This window comes from Astatotilapia calliptera, chromosome 6 (assembly GCF_900246225.1).
Source record: "Astatotilapia calliptera chromosome 6, fAstCal1.2, whole genome shotgun sequence".
Classification (NCBI taxonomy): domain Eukaryota; kingdom Metazoa; phylum Chordata; class Actinopteri; order Cichliformes; family Cichlidae; genus Astatotilapia; species Astatotilapia calliptera.
In genome coordinates, this window is record NC_039307.1 from 28,851,868 (window position 1) to 28,868,364 (window position 16,497).

Here is a 16,497-nt window from a genome sequence, read left to right on the forward strand (position 1 = left end):
AAAGAAAAATGAAAAGCAGGGAAAAGAAAGAAAGAATAGAGATCTTTGAATACCTGCAGAACAGGAATCCAACACGCCCAAAACGGACATAAGATAACTATATCACATGTATGAAACATAGTGTCTCCTGCTGGACACCCCCCTCCGCCCACACTCATGTGCACATACAATCCACCCTGCACGTCAGAACAAGTCCTTACTACACGTATGAAATTCCTTCAAACCAAAATGACAACAGTGTTGTTGACTTGCTGTGTGTGTGTGTGTGTGTGTGTGTGTGTGTGTGTGTGTGTGTGTGTGTGTGTGTGTGTGTACCTCCCATTCGCAATAACCTAATCTACACCCTTCTTCTTTCTCTCTCAGGACTCTTAAAGCACCAGCGTTCACTCTTAACATCTAAACACTTTTCTCTCACCTCAGGTAAAACACAGCAGAGGAAAAACCCCCTTTCTTTTACGCAACTTATATGTAGATTATCTGACTTAATGCCATAACATTCAAATATGATTAAAATGGCTAGTTTTACTTTAAAGTGGGCCCCTTTTAAAGTTTCTTTATTCTCAACACTTTTATATATTTTAAGTTATTTAACCTATAAATTCAACACAGCTACTAAAGGACGTTACAGTGTAACCATTTTGTCAGTGGCTGTTTCCAAAGTCATGAATAAAAGTTGAGCCGATTATTTACAGAAGTTATAGGACCAATCCTCACAAAAAGCAGAAGCTTGTGGTGAGAAATCTTTACAAAAGTTTATTTAGAAATTTCACCACCAGCTCTCACATCTGGTTAAATTCACAGAAAAAACTTCTTTATGGAAGGAAATGATTTTAGCACCTTTAAATGTTTTCCTTTGCCCTCCATTCATTTTCTGAAGCCCCATTCACACATACCTTGACACCTGTGGATGATCCCACTTACCCACAAAAATCAAAGGTTGCTAGGGGAAAATGTGCATTCTGCAACGGGTTGGCAAGTGTTTCCCAGCAGCTGCTAAGTTTAACTGGCTGCAAAGAGGTCTACAGTACAGTGTACTTGCAATTACTTTGGTTGTTAGCAGGTTGCTATGGTTGCCTTCAGTTAGCGTGGATAAAAGCGGTTTGTCGGGAAACACTCGACAACCGCTTGCCCAGAGGCAGTGAAACTGTGAAAAGTGCAACGCAAACTACAAACAGATAGTCACCTTCAAAAGTAAAAGCTGCACCTTTTGAAATACACAGCTTTTACTTTGAAGGTGAATGGTCTCCAAACAACAAGAGGCCACGGCAATCTGCTGACGACCAAAGCAATCACAGGGAGGTTTTTAATGCAAATTTTATAGTCGGCCAGCAACTAGTCACCAACCAGTCGAGTAACACACATTTTCACCAGTGCCGGAGGTTCTTAAGAGATTTCCAGGCATGTTTAACTAAGCCCATAACAGCTTATCCAACTAAGAGTGGTGACAGTTTGCCAGTCTATCACAGGGCTAACACAGAGCAAAGGATAACCACACACTCTCACATCCACATCTACACGTATGAGTTACACCTCACAGCAGGTAGGTTCCTGGGTTCAAACCTCTGGGTCTGCTGTGATATTCTTAAAGTTTCCTTGTGCCTACAGGGGTTTCCTCCCACAGCCCAAAGACACGAACTTTAGATTGGGTTGTTCAGAAGCAGTTACTTAAATATGAAGAAGGGTTGCAACTGATTACTGTATCAGTTATTTTACCCATGAATCATTCAGTTGGAAAAGATGAATTTGTTCAGTGAAATATCAAAGCATGACTGAGTGACTGACTGAGGGACTGGTGCGTCACAAAAACCAAATCATCAAATCACAGCGTAAAAACTTAATCACAACATTATTAATGGATAAACAACAAAGTAGCATTTCAGTTTCTAACAAACTGTGCACTGAAAATCTGAAGGACGACTCTCTCTTTTTGTCTTTATATGTGAACTGCAAACAAAGCTTTAGCTGCTGAACTCTACATCTGATTAATATAAAAGCAATACAAAGCTGTAGTACTGCACGGTTTCCAACAACGAATCATCAACTGTGATTGCATCTGCACATCTTTCAGGCTATCGCATTAAAATCTAAACTTGTGCTCACTTCTCAAACTAATTTAGCAATGTTAAGATATCATTAACCAGTAAATAATCAACACAGCACTTCCTGAGAATTCAAGATAATCATTTGCTTGTTTCTAAAGCTGTCGAACTCTAGAAAGCATCAGCAAAGTGTATATGTAGGCCTACACATCTGAAACAAGAACAGGATGCCAACTAGGCGTTCAGTGTTCACTGGATACTCGAGGTGAATATTTGTTTGATCCAAATTTAATTTACATACTCCATATTTATAGAAGTTTCAATGTGCGGTACAAGCACAGGTCAACTTTTGACCGTGCTTGTTCTTCTGCGTTGTAACTCATACCAACATTTCGATCTGTTCACGTGATCACTTTTACCAAGAACCACCCTGAACAGGAAGAACAGGGTCCCCAAAGACCACACGGCGGGGCTGAAGATGTGCTGTGCTGCTGCTCTGCATGGCAGCGGACTTTCTGAGCACGAGTAAAATTAAAGGTGGGAGGGGCTGATACACAAGCTGCTCTTCAGCCTTTTTGAATGGCAGCAGTTGATTTGGCTAGATAAGGATCACGTGATTTTGACAGGATGTGTTTTTTCTGTGGTGTTTGAGCTTACTTTAACCTTTTCTGTTACCTTTAAGATCACTGTCATATCACACGGGCTAATTCATTCAGAAGCACTGTCTCATACTGCTGTGCTCCTCAGACGCATGCAGCATTATTTTTATTAGATTACAGCTGATTATACGCTGCACAGACACATTTGTCATATTTGTGCACCGCAGGACACCTCAGGCATTTGAAAGCTGTCCTTCCTTCCCGTCATCTTTATCAAACAGCTCTTATGCTTGAGCCGAATTCCTGAGACTAACGGTGCTCTGACATGATGTTTTTTCATCTCATTTATGCAGTGGTTACATCAAATTTAAAATTACTTATAAGTTTTATAAATTAAGCTGGCTTCAACTCAAGCACTTAAAACTACTCTGACCTGGATCAATGAGAACCTGCCAAGTCAAATTTATTAAATGACTTATTTTTCTTTCACTCATAAATAAAGACATCTCTGTATGTGTGTGTGTTAATGTGTCTGTTAGGGCTGGGCCATATCATACCGTTCACGGTAATACCGGTATAGAAAATGAAATATCGCGATAGAATATGGGTACGGAGCCTACGGAGCATTACAGCTACCGTAGGCAGGAGCCTCGCGGAGTAATACGTACGGTGCTTCAACATAATATTACAACATAATGTAACCTCTTTCTAAGTTTTGTGGATATTATACATGGTTATGCTGAGGATATGTCGGCCAATTTCCACTGGAAATGCCTTTTGGTTAAACTGTCAGCAAGGAATTTGCATTTGCACTGTTACATTTTTATATAACTTTAATGCAAAAAACAGCTGCTTGTTTAAGTGAAAATACATTGATGGGGTTTTTTTGCACTAATAAAATTGAGGAGTTGTAAAGTATTTTGTCTAGTGTCAATTATATCGTCAGTTATATCGTTATCGCAAATTTTCAAATCTGTATCGTGATAAATATTTTTGGTCATATCGCCCTGCTCTTCACCTCCCTCTAGAAATGGACTGGCTTTTTAAACCATCATGCACACACTCACACTCCAATGGATGCATCAGATTAAACTTTGGGGGTTCAGTACCTTAAATAGCATCCACAGAACCACCGACCTTTTAATTAGTGGATGCTCTACCTTCTGAGGCACAGCTACATCCAAACTTACAACACCTAGTCCTGTCCAAATATCAACCGAGCTCAACCCCCACTTAGCTTCCAAGATCAGACAGGAACCATTTGGTACTCATTGGTTGTATTTCTGAGGTCAGCGCATTGTCAAATTTGAGCTCATCTCAGTGAGAACCCATCACGTTTTGGCTAAAATCTGATGAGCTGGGATGACCACATGAATGTTTACATTGTCATTTCTGTGAGTGGATTTACTGACATAATGCATTCCCATTACCGGCCTAAACCTTATTCTAACCTCACCGCTAAACCAATCCTCTGACGAGGAGGTGTAAACACACCTCTAAAACCTCCTCACTAGAGTAGTCTAAATTAAATTCAAACAAAATAGTAATGCAATACTTGGCTATGGTTTATGTTTATTGTGCTCTTTCGGTTTCTTGGAGGGCGTCAGGTTAAGCGACGACAAATTCAGTCACTCTCTTGTTGTGTGGCAACCCACAAATGACACGCTCAGCGAGCGCATTCTTACATCTGTCCTCGTTTCAAAGAGCATCACTCTGTGCACGTCTTCATGTGAGGACATCTGACAGCTGCAGTTAGAGAAATAACCCGGACCTCATTCTTTGTAACCCAGCGGGGGTTTTCTCCTTTTATTTTTGAACACCAGTAAAAGCAGTTTGGTTTGACATTAGAGAAGCTGGACAGATGAACTGTGCTGATTTTTTGTTTACTTTTTTTAAGTGGTTTAAGTACATTTTATTTTACAGCCCAAGTAACAGCTGAGGAAAAAAGAAACACTTACTCGAGTTATTGCTAAATTTGGCATTAACTTACAGAGCACAGCTCTGGTCTGCATGCACACAAGTGCTGACTGGATAGTTTGTCTGACTGGTTAGCTACTTTTCATATCTTTGATGTTTACTTTCCTCTCAGTCAGAGGCATAAAAGGCTTTCTATATGATTAAGAGTGCTCTGTTTTCACTAAGCTGGTTGAAACTTGCAATAAAACCTTATCTGACAGCAGCTCTACCTGAGAAAGGCTGCAGACAGTCTGTGCTCTCCACATTTTGTGTGTCATCAACTCAGGCTAATTAACCGCACACCAGTCCGTAGTCCAGGCGCCCGTGTGCGCTCACTCACCCACATAAAGCGTTAATTTTTTCTACCTCCGGTGCATTTCCTGTATCAGCAGCAGAGCAGTTGAGGAGGGGACTTCAACTTTTTCGCTATTACACAAGAGGCTAACGTGGAAACTCTGGCTGCCTCGTCCTGAGCCGCACATGGATGATCATGACCGAGGCTAAATGACTTGAGGTGGATGTCTGAGAAGGATGGTGAAGAAGAGGAAGTGATACAAAGCGACAACAATCGCCACAGCTGAGCAGCATGCATGTGATTTAGGGGTGTCACCGTGCTGCTGCAAGGACCTGTTTGTGAAACTGCTTTGTGCAGAGGTCCATGTCTAGACACCCACCAACCCACCCACCAGCACCTTGAGTAGCCACCCACCCGCAGCCACACATCACCATCCACCCCCACATGCACAGACACACGCCCACCACCATTTTACAGCTCCAATCAGATGTAAACAGCATGATCTATCTAACTTCCTGGTCTGTCTCCCTGCCATCTCTCCTTGGTCAAAACCAGACATCTCAGCTTTCAGTGCTCCGCCGACTCTTCTACTCTTACATCTCACACTGTCTCCTCAGCTCGAGCCTCTTCGGGGAGCTTTCGCACTCTCATTTGTCACTGCTGGCAAGCACCTGCTTTGAGTTTGACACCTGCCTGCCAACACCAACCCGCCATCAACAAAAGAGTCAACAGGTCACCGTTAACAGTGTGCAGACCTGAGGCCCCCGAATATAAGAAACAAACACACACACAGCAACACTCCTTCAGACAGTGAACATCCGTCCACACACCCACAGCCATATGCAGCAGAGGGATTTGTGAATGAGCCGCTGCTCTTACCTTGGCACTGGAATCCCTGCTTCCCAAAGCCCCTGTGGACAGAAAGACAGGGCTGTGAGATTTGGGGAATTCACAAGATATGCATTGGCAGTGACGCGCACGCGCACACACACATATCCAATCACACATGATCTCGCGCGCGCGCGCACACACACACACACACACACACACACATCAGCGGGGCCCTGTGTCTTCAGCAGCATTCCTCCAGTGTCAGAGATGGGTGTCCGGGACGATGCGGTAAAAACACCGAGCAGCAGCAACTGCTCTGCGGCTGCCGACACGCCATCTCTCCCCGACAGGCCCGCGGTGTTGTCGCATTGTGGAGAATTGTGGAGGGGGGTGGGGGGTGTATGGCGCACCGCGTTGTTTTTCATGATAATGAAAGAAACACTGCGGTGTCAGTGTGGACGAAGGCCGATTGAGCCGCAGCAGCAAGTGAATCACCTGTGTCCTTTCCCCTCACACACACACACGCCCGCGCGCACACTCACCAGATGAAGTCCGTGCAGTGGCTGCAGAAGGTTGGCTGCTTGAAGAAGCGCGCGATGAACTTGTGGTTCTTCACCTCGTGCACATTCTTCTGACGGAGGGCTCCCTGACGGGCAAAGCCGCGCGCGCTCTCCGGCACCTCTCCTTCGCTGTTGGGGTCAGCCATCTTAACGAGGAAGCGGCGGCGGTCCGAGAGGAGGAACGAGGGGTGAGGAGAGGGGAGAGAGAGACGCGACGGAGGCGGCGGGGGAGGACGAGTCGCGGTACAGGTGCCGCCTCCTTCTCCTCTTCGCCCCGCTGGCCGCCGCGGTGTCGCTCGTGCTGCCGGTGTTTTTGTCGGTCTGCGTCCAGCTCGCGCTCAAGCTGCTGCAGCTGCTTCTTCCGGCGGGTCCCCGTGCCGCGCGCCTGCTTCCCTCTTCTCACCGATGTGCCGCTGCTTACAACTCTCTCTCTCTCTCTCTCTCTTCCTCCCTCTCTGTATTTGTGCGTTGACGTGTTGTTTGTGTGGCACACCTCTGAAGCGATCTCTCTCCGTCTATGGCACAACGAGCCCTGCGTTCTTTCACTGTGATGTGACTTCTGGAGACACACGCATCCAAACCAGTCTGAGACGCCAGTTAACAGAAACCAGTGATTGCCCACGAACCCGTGAGTCAGAGGCCCCTGAAGCTCCGATTTCAGAGAGTCCCTCATTATTAGCCAACCTGGTGACCCCGTTTTCTAAAAAAAAAAAAAATCTACCTTTAGTCATAGACTCTTATTTCAAACATATAGAGAGCATTAGAATTTCAAGTTGAACTCGTGCCTCTGTGTCTGAATGAAAACTTACATTTTAAAATATTTTATTGATTATATACCTCTGACTTATTCTGTAAAGTGTAATTAGATGTGTCTGTTGTCATCAGTGTTTTCAGCATTATTAATGTACCTTTTCAGAGTCAGTGTGGACTTTGATAATCAGCACCTATTTGTCAATATATATGTAGACAGAGAGTATGGATTCTGGAAGTGAAAAATGTGCTGTTCCTCTAATCATGTAAAGACTCCTACAGTGCAAAGTGGAAACCAGGCGGCGGTACAGTGCAGACAGGTAAGCCATACTGTTGTCTCTAGATTACAGACAGGCCCACAGTTTGCTTTCTTTTCCTTTTAGTCTTATCAGATACAGTAAAGCTACTACATAGTCAGAAGCATGAACATTACAAATTGAGTACACAGGACTTTGTGCATTTCTGTGGAGAAACTAAATCAGCAGCTTGTAGAACCATCCTTAGCCTTTACCGTGTTGGTTCAGATCACTGAGGATGTGCAGGAATTTGTTTATGCACAGCTCTATTTCAATCAGGTTGAGGTGTGGACTTTGACTGGACCGTTGCAACACCTTCATTCTTTTCTTTTTCAGCCATTCTGGCATAGATTTTGCTGTTCTGTTTTGGGTCATTGCCCTGTTCAGTAATCCAGTGTGGACCAAGCTTTAGCTGATAAACAGAGCTGTTGGTCTCACATTTGCCCCTAGAGGAGTTCAAGGCCACCTTAATGACTTCAAGCTGCCCAGGTCCTGTGATTGCAAAACAAACCCAAATCATCACCACTCCTCCACCGTGCTCGACAGTTGGTATGATATCCGCCTGTGCTGATATGCCGTGTTTTGCTTTTATCAAACATGGCTTCATGCATTATGGTCAACATCTCCACTTTAGTCTCATATGCTCGAAGGACATTGTTCCACAAGTGTTGTAGTTTGCTCAAGTACAAATTTCTAATCCTAAACCACGCTCCATGTTCCCCACCGCAGGGAAAAGGGTAACACCACCTGGGTCTGGGTGCAATTCCCCCCTCCAGGGGCAAGGGTACCTAGACCCGGTTTGTAGAGTACGCTTGGGGAGTGTGATTGTGTGTACAGTGTCTCTTTATGTCTGTCTCCACGTTGGTTGAGTGTGGAGTGAGTGCATATGAGAGCATGAGGGTGGGAATGGATGTTTGTATCTGTGTGTGCCTGTATGTCTGTGTCTATATGTCAGGTTGGGTATCAGACGCCACCTCTCTGGGGACATCTCAGGCCCTCCAAGGTTTGGAGGCCTATCTCCACCCACCACCACTTCCCCTGCCGGTGGCGGACTCCCTCAGGTGTCGGTGTGTTGGTGGTTCTTTGTGTCTGAGGGTGGGCGTCCGGGTACACACCGGCTCACTCCTTGGCGGCCGCTTGTCGGGGCCTGGGGCCTGGGGCTCGCTCGGGCCCCTTTGGAGGTGGGGTGCCCCCGGCCTCTCGGCCTGGGGCTCGGTCACTCAGGCACAGCTGGGGGCCGGCGGAGCTCACGGGCGCGTCACTGCAACTCCCCCTGACTTCTGCTCCGCGGCTGCTGGGCGAGCCCTCATCTGGGACTCTCCTCAGCTCTTACTGGAACAGTGGCGCGGCTGCCCCTCTGTTGGTCTTCCATGGTCTCTTGTGTTCTGGGGGCCTCTGGATGTCTGGAGTTTTGATCTCCTCCATACCCGCTTCACACCCTGGAGGACGGGGCTGTGGCCCCCCCACACTCCCTAGCAGATCATTACATGGAGAAACCTTTGGAATGCAAGCATGCTGATCCACACAGGTATGCACGCATGGGTATTCACAGACGCGGACTAAAGCTTTCTTGGCTGCTGCCTCAAAGCACACTGTGCGCTGTCTATCTTGCGTGCTGCACAATATCGTTTATTATTTAGTAAATATTGATATCTATGACTAGCTAGTTTATTGTGATGGTGCTTTGTTTTCTCTATTATTATGTTGCTCTTTGTTGTTTGCTGTCTCCTCTGTTTGTTTTTTTTGTTTGTTTTTTTTTTCTCCATACAGGTGACCCAGGAGTTCTTTTTTTTTTTTCTCTCTCTTCCCCCCCCCTCTCACCGTCTCTTCTCCCCTTTGGTTTTCTTTCTTTCTCTCCCCCTCTTTCTCTCATTCATTCCCCCTGTCCTATTTATAAAAAAAAAAAAAAAAAAAAATGACAAAGGATGAACTGAAGCTCTGCCATCACGTAATGTCGCATACTGCTGTTTCTGATGTCATTTAAAAAAAACAAAAAAAAAAAACAAATTGAGTACACAGGACTTTGTGCATTTCTGTGGAGAAACTAAATCAGCAGCTTGTAGAACCATCCTTAGCCTTTACCGTGTTGGTTCAGATCACTGAGGATGTGCAGGAATTTGTTTATGCACAGCTCTATTTCAATCAGGTTGAGGTGTGGACTTTGACTGGACCGTTGCAACACCTTCATTCTTTTCTTTTTCAGCCATTCTGGCATAGATTTTGCTGTTCTGTTTTGGGTCATTGCCCTGTTCAGTAATCCAGTGTGGACCAAGCTTTAGCTGATAAACAGAGCTGTTGGTCTCACATTTGCCCCTAGAGGAGTTCAAGGCCACCTTAATGACTTCAAGCTGCCCAGGTCCTGTGATTGCAAAACAAACCCAAATCATCACCACTCCTCCACCGTGCTCGACAGTTGGTATGATATCCGCCTGTGCTGATATGCCGTGTTTTGCTTTTATCAAACATGGCTTCATGCATTATGGTCAACATCTCCACTTTAGTCTCATATGCTCGAAGGACATTGTTCCACAAGTGTTGTAGTTTGCTCAAGTACAAATTTCTAATCCTAAACCACGCTCCATGTTCTTTTTAGAGAGAAGAGGCTTTCTCCTGGCAACCCTTCCAAACAAGTCATACCTGTTTAGTGTAAATTTAAATGTGCTGTCATGAACTTCACCATTTAACACACTAACTGAGGCCTGAGTTTGAGATGTAGCTCTCTGTGCAACATTCAGTGAAACTGCAAAAAATCTGTGTGAACTCTGAGATTGTTGCTTCTTGATAACACACACCCAAATGCTCTGGACCAGCAAACTTCCCAAATGTGTGCCTGTAGAGATGCTCACACTTCCAAATCAGATTTTTTTTTCATAACTGTATTTTAGGTTATATGCAGTGTTGGTCAAGTTACTTGAAAAAAGTCATCAGTAACTAATTACTGATTACTTCCCCAAAAAAGTAATCCTGTTACTTTACTGATTACTTATTTTCAAAAGTAATTAATTACTTAGTTACTTAGTTACTTTTTAAAAACACGATTTACAACCTGAATAGGTGATAAAGCGATAGATCTTTCAGCCCAATTCTACTTTTTCTACATAATCCATCATACAAAATGTAATCAAATGGAAAAGTCTCTTTTTAAAACTTGTTTTATTAGTTTTAATCTTTTAACTTTATGCATCAAGCAAACATTTAATTATATGCAACATTCTTTGACTGGAAGAAATTTGTTTAATATTTAAACCTATTTTCTGCACATTCCAGCACATAAGATAAAATATTTTTTGTGTTTACACTCACTCTTTCAAATAGATGCAAGTAAAACACAGCAGAAAATAAATAAAGTCAAAGACTCGGCGGTCCTGTTGCTCTATTTTCACCTGTAAAGCAGGAGTAGAGTAGGCGGAGGTTTACCCTGGTGCAGGTGTGCCGCAGCGGTCAGTGGAAGAATCCGCGAGTTTCTCTGTGAGTTTCCCATTACGTTGTTGAGCACTCGGTGCTTGTTTAGGGGGTTTTTTTCGCTGTAAAAAGTTTTCTTCCCATGCACAACGGACGCTAAAGTTTTTGTCACTTTTTATGGAATCAAACTTAAAGTAAGGTCAGTACTTCCACGCTTTAAACGCTGCACGCTCATACTCTCTCCTGCACTCGATATACGATCCATTGTTGATCTGCACACAGCTGTTGTCACTAACGTCGCACTCGCTTACGTCACTGTCATGAGACATTCTCGCAAAAAAATCACGGTTTTAGTAACGCAGTAACGCAGCGTGCTTACGGGATAGTAACAGTAATCTAATTACCGTTTTTGCGATAGTAATTCCTTACTTTACTCGTTAAAAGTAATCGGATTACAGTAACACATTACTGCCCATCTCTGGTTATATGTATCTGGCAATCTTCTTGTAGAGGAAGCCAGTCAAAATTTATTTTTCAGACATTTTTAGTTTGTGTTTGTTTATTAACAAAACTGCTTTTATTGTCAATTTACATTTTTTTATATGGCTCTACTAATAATAACAATAATAACGATGTTATTAGAATTGCTATTGTTGTTAATTATAATTATTATTAATTACAATTCTTTTGATTATCAGGGAGGAAACATTGCAAACCATCGCATTTGTAAAACTACCGTTGATTGTTTCAGTATTTTTACATTCAAAGTAGCTTAAAAGAATTAATCACATATTAGTTTTCTGTCAAGTGACTCACTGATTAATCAAACAATCATTTCAGTGTTAGAGTGCTCATTGGTTCCTCAAGAAATAAACACACTGGCAAGTACAAAGCAGGTCAAGTATGTACAGTATGCATTTAATCTGACGTTTCAGCAGGTTGAGCAGCCGAGGCAAACACAGCCTGTTGCTCCAAGCATCGTTTTTTAAAACTGACAGGCTGTGGTAAAGTCTTGCTTAAGCTTCCGGTGCAGGCTACTGATATGAGGTTGGGATCACGAAGGAAGATAAATGTATTAATACACCCAAATCTCACAAGACTGCCTTTTTTTTTCTGTCCCTGGGAGTTTGCAAGTCGGTTATTTTTGTTAGAGAATTGTAATTGCTTGAATTGAACATCAGTTAAGACACGTCAGCTTAGCTCTACATTAATGTTGTCCTGTTATATTTTTTAAATGGCAGTAGGGAGGCGAGGTTTTTTCAGTGTAAAACCAGGAGAATTCAGAGCTGTATCGGGAGGATTGACCAAAAATGTTTTGTTTTTCTCGTTGTCTTGTTAAACACTAATTAAACCTCTTCAAACCTTTATTGGATCGGGCTTTCCGGTTATCTGACCAAATACAGAAGTGTCGCCTTCGTGTCCGAATGAGCACCTTAAACACTTTTACGGTAAAGCTACCACGGGTGGGGCCTTTGCAATATTTGAATATAACTTTCCACTTACAACAAGTCAGGATGCATTCCATCAGATTAATAAAAACTAACACGTGAAATTACAGCATGCAGACCTGCCTCTCATAAATCTTGAGTCTCTAAAAGACTGTTAGGGAGAACAGCCTCACTGGGGTTAGTCAAAAACTGACTGTTACACTGTGATCTCTGACACAGTTATATATGTTAAACAGGCTTTTTTCTGCACACACAACGACCTGAATATGACAAAACATCATAGGAATAGTTGGTTGCTGGAGGTGCAGACAGCAGTCTCCACCATTCATATTTTCCTTATAATATAATATTAATAATAATAATAATAATTTTATCTATAGGCACCTTTCACCCACCTTACAATAACACAAGAACAATAGCAGCAATAAAATATAATAAACATGGCAAAATAAAATTTAGACATGAGGTAAAAAACCAAAAAAAAAACTTTGACTTCAAATTTTACTTCTATTCAAGACATGAAATGTTACTAGAATACAATGTTTTGTGTTGAAGACAGTTGAAGTTACAGCAGTGTTTACCTTTAACTGCATCGTACACAAAAGATCACGCTAACCACTGATAAACAGTGAATTTAACAAGAATATGCTTGTGTAATAGTGGGAATATCTGGAAAAACAGGTAAACAGGTGTTGCTGGACCTTGTAGACACTCTGAGGCAAATTTCTGTGTAGTTTAGATACTGGTGTTTATAATGAGTGTTTATGGGATTAAGCTTTCCACCATTAGTCTGTGGTGCAAATGTTCAATAAATTGCTAAGGGCTCATTTTTTCAATAACACAAGAACAATAGCAGCAATAGAATATAATAAACATGGCAAAATAAAATTTAGACATGAGGTAAAAAACCAAAAAAAGCCTTTGACTTCTAATTTTACTTCTATTCAAGACATGAAATGTTACTAGAATACAATGTTTTGTGTTGAAGACAGAGCCTTTAATAGATCAGATTAATAACGCTCATCAGTAATGCTCATAATATTAGTAGTGATAACTGCATGTCAAAATGACCCAAAGTTATTTAGTTGCTTCCAGCTGATCATAGAAGTCTTTCTTCTGGGATTATTACATATCTACAGCACCAGAATCCATACACTAACATTTCCAAAGATAGAGAGATGATCTTGCTTTAAATGTGGCTACTGCAACATAAACATTTAAAAATAACTAAAAAGAAACTAAGAAGAAACTGTCCTCAACACAAAAACAGGATCGATCAGGCTCTAACAGCCAGATAATGTTCTATACTTCACTCTGTGCAGCTGTTAGAGTGACAAAGGTTATCTGATCGGTTGATTAAAATGTACTAAAATGTGTATGGGTATTCGTCTATATAACTACGAATGGCCACTTCATTAGGTACATCTGTTCATCTGCTCATTAACACAAATATCTAGTCAGCCAATCACGTGGTAGCAAATGTGCTTTTAAGTATGTATACAAAGCGAAGATGACCTGCTTGAAGTACAAACTGAGCATCTGATTGGGGGACAAAGGGGATTTAAGTGACTTTGAATGTGGCGTGGTTGTTGGTGCCAGACAGGCTGGTCTGAATATCTCAGAAAGTGCTGATCTACTGAGTTTTTCAGCCCATAACCATCTCTAGGATTTACAGATAATGGTCTGGAAAAGAGAAAATATCTTGTGAGCTGCAGCTCTCTGGGTGAAAATGCCTTGTGGCAGTCAGAGATTCCAGACTGCTGAAAGGTGAGAGGAAGGCAACAGTAACTCTACCACTGTTACAGCCAAGGTATGCAATAGAGCACCTCTGAATGCACAACATGCCCATCCCTGAAGCAGATGGGCAACACGAAAGCATGGATGCATCCTGCCTTGCATCAGTGTTTCAGGTGGTGTGAGGGATACTTAATTGGTACACTCAGTACCAGCTGAGCATTATTTAACACCACAGCCCATCTGAGTGTTGTTACTGACCATGTTGATGCCTTGATCATAGCATACCCTTTTTATACACCATGTCACAAAACTCATATCATCTCAAGGGAATTCAAGGGAATCTTCTTGAACATGACAATGAGTTCATTGTACTCCAAAGTCAGCCAACTGAGCATCTGAGGAGTGTTTCCAGCAACCGCTGAGGTAGGGGGGCCAACCCAGTGCTAGCATGTGTACCCAATAAAGTGGTGAGTGAGTGTACATCTAAAAGACAGAAAGCTATTGCCGCAATGAGAAAATCAGCAATGTTGTATTGCTGAAAAGTGTTTTTATAGTGATTAAAGTAACACACTGAATTAATATTCTGTTATTTGCTACTCATTTGCACAATCCACATGTGATCCATAAAACAAGGTATACAAGTCTATTTAAAGTGTAGGCGGTGGGGTGTTTCCTTTGATTCCTGTTTATATTAAATGCTGTTCCTTCAGTCTCTCTGGAATGGCAGCGTTATGTGTAGGAGGTTATGTGTGAATGACGGAAACCTCTGCCTTTTCTGAATATTTGAACCTGTCATGTTACAGGTTTCATGTGAGAAAATGGGCTAAAAGGTGTCAGTCTGTCACCTTCCCACAACTCAGAGCAGCCATTCCAGCAATCAGTTTTAGCTGCACTGATGGCTTTAATGATTGAATGAAAACAAGAGTCTCAGTTGGCATGACTAAGATGATTGTGCAAAACATTTTTAGCACACTAAAAAAGATCAAAAGATCAGGTCACACTTATCATTGGCAGATAACCTCACTGGTTGTTTTTCACCTATATTTTCCCCGTCTGCATGTGGTGCATCTCGCTGTTAAAGAAAACTGAAAAACAGTAAAATGCTTTTTATTTCCCATGCCTTTTTTTAAGGTCAATATAATCTAGAGATCTAATTTTAATTACATTTCACTTAAAAAAATGTTTTTAAAATGTTTGTGTATGGAAAATATGTGAGCGTTATGTTTCTAGAGAGAAGTCTGATGGGGAAAAAATCATAAAAGTAGGCAAGAACAAAGCTCGCTGGCAAGTTACAGCAGTGTTTACCTTTAACTGCATCGTACACAAAAGATCACGCTAACCACTGATAAACAGTGAATTTAACAAGAATATGCTTGTGTAATAGTGGGAATATCTGGAAAAACAGGTGTTGCTGGACCTTGTAGACACTGAGGCAAATTTCTGTGTAGTTTAGATACTGGTGTTTATAATGAGTGTTTATGGGATTAAGCTTTCCACCATTAGTCTGTGGTGCAAATGTTCAATAAATTGCTTGAAAAAAATCTAAGGGCTCATTTTTTCTAGGAAATACACAGGCAGTGTTGGAACTGCTGTCCTGTGCAAACTTGTTCAAGCTCTGAACTTGATCCAAATTTCACTCACACTCCCATTTTTCCTTTGAACACCACTTCTGCCAAAACAGAGGTAACAGAGCAGTCAGCAGTCCAGCACTGAACATGGTCGACGGTAGCAGAAGCACAAACAGAAACTGAGATGGCCCTGGCGCGTTGCCTGTTTTCATGCCCGTGCACAAATAATTGAACTCTTTGGAAAGTGGGTGTGAGAGTCTGGGAAACTCAGCCAGGTAGTACTTTCACACCATTGTAAACTGAACAACTTGGCAGAAGTTCCACTGTTTTTAAATGATTTTTAGTTTAAAGAACTCCGTAGTGCTGTTTATCTTCGCTGATTTTGCTTTTGTGTTTGTTTTGATCATCCCTAAATCAATAAATTGTGTCAAATTAAAGCCTTGCTTTGTTTCAAAGGTTGATTCATTTTCTGCCAACTCTAGAAATGTTCCAGGACGTTTGTTCACTCTCTACGGAGTGCGAGGCAGATCTCACTGGACACTTTCACCATTTCCACCTGTTCAAGTGCCCATTAATACAAATATCTAATCAGTCAATCACATGGGAGCAACTCTGCATTTAGAGATGTAGAGATAGTCAAGACAAACTGAGTATCGAGGTATGCAAAAGAGCACGTCAATGCACTCACCAGTTGAACTCAACTGATTTGATGGGCTACAGCAGCAGAGGACATTACTGGATGCTACAGCTTTCAGCTAAGAGCAGGAAACTGAGATTAAAGCCAGCGTGAGGTCAGATTTAGGCATAAACAGCATGAAAGCAATTATCCATCTGGTCTTGTATCAACACTTCATCCTGCTGGTGTTGGTGTAAGGATGTTGGTACACTTTGGGCCTCTTACCACCAACTGAGCATCATTTCAGCACCGCAGCATTGCTGTTAACGATGTCCACACCATGACCACACTGCACCAATCAAAGTTTACAGTAAGATAATGCACCATGTAACAAGGTCCA

The 16,497-nt window shown here is 42.3% G+C and overlaps 1 protein-coding gene across 1 annotated transcript in view; it reads right to left on the bottom strand.

Moving 5' to 3' along the window:
• Positions 1-6,722, bottom strand: part of prkcba (protein kinase C, beta a) — a 49,330-nt gene extending 42,608 nt beyond the window's left edge. Inside the window, exons 1-2 of the mRNA XM_026171523.1 lie at positions 6,263-6,722; positions 5,769-5,800 (exon numbers count right to left, since the gene is read on the bottom strand). Of these exons, the coding sequence (XP_026027308.1) occupies positions 5,769-5,800; positions 6,263-6,426 (196 nt within the window). The 5' untranslated portion in view covers positions 6,427-6,722. The remainder of the gene's footprint in view (positions 1-5,768; positions 5,801-6,262) is intronic.
• Between the last annotated feature and the right edge of the window lie 9,775 nt (positions 6,723-16,497).